This window comes from Adiantum capillus-veneris, unplaced genomic scaffold (genome assembly GCF_014529385.1).
Source record: "Adiantum capillus-veneris isolate H3 unplaced genomic scaffold, ASM1452938v2 Hic_scaffold_963, whole genome shotgun sequence".
NCBI lineage: Eukaryota > Viridiplantae > Streptophyta > Polypodiopsida > Polypodiales > Pteridaceae > Adiantum > Adiantum capillus-veneris.
The window spans coordinates 23,776-30,194 of record NW_028221918.1 but is presented as its reverse complement, the minus strand read 5'-3'; the positions used below and the strand labels follow the sequence as shown (position 1 = coordinate 30,194).

The 6,419-nt window shown below is 37.5% G+C and overlaps 1 protein-coding gene across 1 annotated transcript; it reads right to left on the bottom strand.

Annotated features, from left to right (window-relative positions):
- Positions 1 to 4,360: 4,360 nt before the first annotated feature.
- LOC147416449 (uncharacterized) lies at positions 4,361 to 4,927 on the bottom strand (the record flags this gene model as incomplete). The annotated part of the gene is made up of 1 exon (XM_086508347.1): positions 4,361 to 4,927. A coding segment is annotated over exon 1 (567 nt), but the record flags the coding sequence as incomplete, so codon positions are not given.
- Between the last annotated feature and the right edge of the window lie 1,492 nt (positions 4,928 to 6,419).

Genomic DNA, 6,419 nt, shown 5'->3' with positions numbered 1-6,419 from the left:
ACATATATTTGGAGCTACATATGTTGTTAGTGGGTCGCCACAATGGACGTCCTAGCATGGCTATCAATGCACTAACATACTCCATGTCAACACAAAGGGAAGGAACCCGACTAGCACATGAAGGCTCCTTAGGTTGACAATCTGAGTAGACTCCCTATCTACGAGCTCACTATCACAAAGGCAACAACAATGCAACTATCTACAAACTCCACGCACTCGACCTCACTCAAACTCGCTCTCAATCTCTCACCAAAAATACTCAATCATCTAATCTAATCATGCATATGATAAGAGAGGATCATAGGGAAACTACATCTAGCACACACACAACTCAAATAGGACAAGAACACATGAATCGGCAAAGAGAGAGAGTAAACTCACATTCCATACATTTCTTACTGATTACATCAAAAGCTACCTCATGTTGAGAGGCGCTCAATGCCACTTTCTGCAAGAGAAATGGATGAGGGAGAAGGGAGTAGTGGAGCTTGGAAACTAGCAATTTGTATGTACCTCTCCGTTGTAGCACCTTATCTCTATTAAGCTCTCATTCACATTAAATTAAGTGACTTTTATTCTAATGTCATTTATGAGCGGCCTCACACACATTGTTCAGATATATACAAGTTAGAAGCACCAATGGCCCTAGATTAGACTAGATGTAGCTTAGAATGGCTACTGGGCTCAAGATAATCAATTACAATGTGACATATGCACACATCTTATGGAGCTTATAGTTAATTGTACACCTATGTTTCCAGATTTATTCAAAGAGTTGAATATCTTCTAATCCACTTGAGTGCTGTTGATGAAGAGACTCCACACATCTTCTCTCTATCTATTATTTTTCAAAAAAATCTAGCCATGCAGGATTCGGATCAATAATCTGCAAGATATAGTCTTTTTACTATATTCCAGCTCCCGAGACTTACCATTTTTAGCATAACCCCTTAAAAACATCCTAGTTGGATGATCCAATGGAGTTGATATTTAATATGCCTACTATGTATCTTCATGAGACACTCCTTTTGACCCATTATGAGCTTCATTTGACCACATATGCACTTTGATATGGCTCTTGGATCATTCTTGACACCCATCGCCATAATTTGATATTCACTTGAATCTTGACTTGGGCTTGTAACTTCATTGTGACATTGTCTCGTCATTCTAGATCACCTTTGATCATCGTCTCCATCTTCAAGTCAATGTATTTGCATATTTGATCACTTTGACTTGCTATTTTGGGCCTGTTACAGCTAAGCCTGTAACAGTCCCCCTTGCCTAATCTAGTGTCCATCCTTGGACACAGTTGAAGGTGTTGATGTTATGGGTGGAAGGATCTTTGCTGGTTGGCTAGGTAGTTGCCCATCTTGGTTGATGAAGAAGCATAAATGTGAGAGTTATTGAGTTAGCGAATAAAGGAGAAAAGTTAATAAGTGTGGTGTCAAATACGCCAGATTTGCCAAAGGTAGAAAAACCCATCGGAGAAAAAAAGTTCCTTTGGTTGTGTTCTTTTGAGGGATATGTACAAAAGGAAAGGGTTTTTGTACACTAAATATCTGGATCACTACTATGTTAGTCTATGACAATTAAGAGCAATAATAATAGTAATTCATGAGGCGGATTTTACATGTGTTGCTTTGTTGTCGCATATAGATGGGTGCATGGGTGGAACAAGAGAAGAGTGTCGAATGCATATGTCCAATGGTGGGACATCCTAGAATGCTTTTTCAAAAATGCATTAGGAACAATATGCTATGCAAAACAAGATGATTGAGGGGTGATTTTCAAAGAAAGTGTAGCTATTAAAGGATGTAATCTGTCTTTGCAAGCTCTCACCCCTTTCAAAAGGGAATTTGATGTCGCGGTTTCTCCACTCATCTTATAGTGCGCCTACATGCGTGGGTGTAGGACTCTTTGCTACTCCACGGACACTTTAAAGTAATGGACTTCAACTCTTATGATCGTCTCATCTAGTATGAATGGAAGAATTAAATAGTTCAACTCTCCATCTTCAACATATTACTAAGCCTATTATCGAAGACCCGTAGCATAGAGTATACTATACTTGAAGCTTGGGACTAACACTTTTCTCATTTAGTGGCATAGTTGCCCAGCTCTAGACTATGTCGTAGGATGTTTTTGCACCTTGACGACTTGACTTATTCTCTTAAGCTCTCTAAAAATTGTGACTCAATAATGTATGAGTTTAAGTATTCCAATAGAGGTTGTTCAATGGACCAATGGTCCAACTAGGAAGTGAAGGCTTTATTTGCCATACCTATGTAGGGATGATCTTCCTTTTGGGTTGTTGGTCCTTTGGAGGTTCTTAAGGAAGTTTAGGAGAAGCTTTGCACTTTAACACTAGTTTGGTACCAAAATAGGACACGTAAGTGTCCTTTTTTTACAAATTTAAATTAAATGCTACTGGCATTAGATAGTTTATTTAAGAAAACCCTCTTGATATTCTTAAATATGTTAGCTAGAGGGTTTTTAAAAAATATAACCTTGCATTTTAGAATCTACCATGATCAAGAACTATACTCATCAAGTTGACCCCGTAAGACTACGATTGATGGTTTTAAGAAATCGACTTTATAAGCTCAAGAAGAATGAAACGACCTTGTAAAAAATTTTAGGTGTCTTTTTCACAATTTTGCTATAGATAATTGAAAGTTTCATGTGCAAAAAAATTGACTTGGGAGTATATAAAATAATGGAAAGTTCTAGGTGTTTGATATAGCGATTTCAAACATATTGTTGTATACAAAGAAAAATATGTTTTTGATGTATTTGTGAGTTTTAGAAAGTGATGCATTGCTTACCCTTTCCATCTAGGACTCAAGGTGGCAAATAGAAGGTCTTTGGTATGCAACAATTATCGGATTATTTTAAATATTCAAAGCAGCATAAGAGAGAACTTTGAAATTTTCATTATTGAGACATAAGCATTCAAAACCTCAAATAATGTCAAACTTTCTATGTAGATCAACTAAATGTATCAAAGTACATGGTACATACACAACTGGGGTGCCCAAAACCTTGGTTTTAATGTCATTATGGAGAACTCAAGATTTTCAAGAGTTTTTCCATGATAAAAAGTTCGAGATAGAGTTCAAGCAACGAGATTTAATTGAGTTAGGGAGCCCGAAAAATACGTAGTTTCTTGGTTTCAACATATAAAGTCATTTGTAGTTGTCAAATTGCACTAGAATAGCCCCAATTCCATGAGGGAGCTTTGGAAGACCAAAATTATGCTCTAATTCAGCACATGCTCAAGTATGAAATTATGTATATGACTTGTGTGTGACTTGGAAACTTGTCTTTAAAGTGCATTCCATTGTTTTGTAACACTAAATGCTAACATTTGGATTTTATAAACATAAAAAGGGTCATCTCTACAAAAAGATATAAGAATTTATGATTTTTTTGGTAAAACAACTTGAAATTTTACTAAAATTTATGACTTAGTACTTACCAGAATTCTATCCATACGGATTGTAGTTGGACATGGAGAAACATTGAGTGTTTTCTTTCCCTCATGCCCAACCTATGGTAGAAGCAAGGTGTAAAAAACTTCTTTCTAGCTTGACAAATAAATTGCCAAAACTTGGAAGGAAAACAGGACACTTTAGTGTCTCAAGACACTTAAGTGTCCAATTACAGAATTAGTGTTAAAGCATTGAACTTCTGATGCTTTTCCTTCATAGCTTCCTTGGCTATGTTGTTGTTCAATTTTGGTTTGCCACTTCATTTGAACTTTTTCTTGCCTTGGTGGTTCTTGTGTCTTTCTACACTTATTGGGTTTTATTGATGGCACTGTTTGCTGCTTTGGTCGCCATATGAAGACTGGCTCAATTGATCTTCCTTTTTGTTGCTTCGACCTCCATATGTAGACAAGATTTTGTGGAAGAGCATTAGAAGTGTTTGGGTTGCTCTCCTTCGTTCATTGTTGCAATTGTTGTGGATTTGATCGTGAAGTTTGCTTAATGGTTTGATGCTTCTTTGGTTAGTTGTAGGAAGTCTGCTCCACCTTGTAGGCTTGATGTGGTGGTTGATGGTCAAAATTGATGTCCTTCATAATAGCCTTGTGCTCGTAAAGACTTGAGAGTTGTAAGTCATCCTATTGATTTGTTTGAGTGAACCTGATTTCTGTTAATCTAGCAAGGTGTCTCATCTTTGTTGATCTTCTGTTGTTGTATTAGTGCTTTTGGCAGCAACATGGTCTTCTTGCAGTCCTTTGTTGACCTTGATCAGAGTGGTATTTGGGTTGGTAGATCTTTTTCTTGCTTGAGTGTTGAACCCATGTCGATGACCCATTTGATGTAGAGGCTTTGTCCTTGGTTTCTTTTTTTACCTTGGGGAGTTGCTTGTTGAGGTTGGCCTTGCCCTTGTCCAGTGTCACTAGCTTCTTACTTGATTCATCTGTGCTCAAAGTACAATCATTGGGGAGTTGCTCGTTGAGGTTGGCCTTGCCCTTGTCCAGTGTCACTGGCTTCTTACTTGATTCATATGTGCTCAAAGTACAGTCTTTGTGGTCCTTGTTTGTAGGCACTAGCATATCAATAGAGTTATAGGTAATTGAGTAATTATGCACCTTCATCCAATAAATTCCTAGTATTAAATCTTCTTTAAGCGTCGTAGGAGCCATTACATGGAAATGACATGCTACCAATTGTGAGCCAATGCTGAGATAAGTTTCAGTCACACCTATACATTCTCCTCGGGAATTTGTATATGTAGTCATGCTCTTAGGAGAAATGTCGAGAGGAGGTTCTTTCAAGAGTATCCACGTACCATAGGACATGTAATTATGCTCTACCTGTGCATCCACCAAAGTTAAGCATGGTACTTTCTTGTCCTTGCTTTGAATGTCCAAATATATTCTTCTTGTTGTTGCACTATTTTGAGCCGCATCTGACATGCCTTGTTGTTGAAGATGTTTGTCCTTTGTTGTATTGGTTATCTCGTGGATTGTCAAAATTTATGGCTTCATTCCTTGAAGCATGTGGTATCTGAGCAATATGTTCTTGTTTCATTCTTAGCTATTTCTTTTCAGATTTGGCCAAAGGTAGTTTTACTGGTACTTTTGGCTCTATGAACTTGATGGAGTTACCTTTGAGAGAGAAATTATGTTCCTCAAGCCATCTACCATTGAAGTACTAATTCCTCCTTGAGTTGAGTAGCTGCCATAACTTTGAACCTTGTAGGCACTAGGTGTGAATCAATGATAACATCAACTGATATTGTCCCTATGGACTCAACTATTAAATTTCTCATGATGGAAATAAGCTCGAGATTTACATTAATTTTGGGTTCACCTATAAGTATCCATGTGCTATACCACATCAAATTCAATTGCATTCACGATCCACTAGTGTAGAGCACTTTACCTGAAGCTTGTTTGAGCTTTGAATCTATAACTCTATCCATGGAACCACTAAAGCATTTTCCTTTTTATGTGGTCATTCAAGAAATATGTGTTGGATGTCACAATGCACACATTTAAGTATATCATCATATGAGCACTTGGGGATATCATTGTATAATCGGAATTTGGCTTGTATTGCCTCTTCATTTCTCCACAAATCTAGTTGACAATGAAATTCTATAGGAGAGGACTCATGTCGAGGTAGCTGAATTAGTGAAGTGTCTAGCTCTACATGGGTATTGAGTACTTCAATAATCAAAAGGGATTCCCCCTTGCCCATGCTACTTCAACACCTCCGCCGACTGTTGTTGTTGGGTCATGAAGTTGTCAGCATTTGTATTTGGGGTTCCAAGTGTGTTAACCTATGATGACTCTGCTTCCAATGTAGTAGGATGTTCCATGATAACTTCAAGAGTAATTTTCCACAATGTTAAACTATGGTAATTCATATACTTGAGCTTTTATGGTTGTACAAGCTTCAGCTTTAGCTTCATCTCTGGTTTCTTTCCTATTTATCATTGAAGCTCCATCTTGTCCTTGTTGTAGTTGAATATCTTGGTCTTGAGATGAGGGTGTAGCATGATTTGAATTTGTAGGCTAGTCTCCCTCTTTACTTATTACAACGTCAATTGATTTTTGAGTAGGAAAAAGTTGGTTTACATCAATGGTTGAGTTGTGGTTTGTTGATGTTTATTTGTAGCATCTGAAGGGGTGACCTCATTTGACAGTTGTGGCTCTTTGTGTAATGTTAGCTTTGTATGGTACACATAATTCAAATGCACACTATGTAGACCAAGAAGGGAAACTGTACAAAAAAGATCAATCTATGTCTGAACGACCCACATACTAGCTCATAGAAGTGAGTCTGCTGATAGATCAGAAAGGATGGTTCATTTCAGAGGAAAGAATCTCTTATAGCCCATCCTCTCTAGAGCTAAAGGATATTACCCTAGTGAACTCAGAAATTTGATCAGAGCCAAACTCT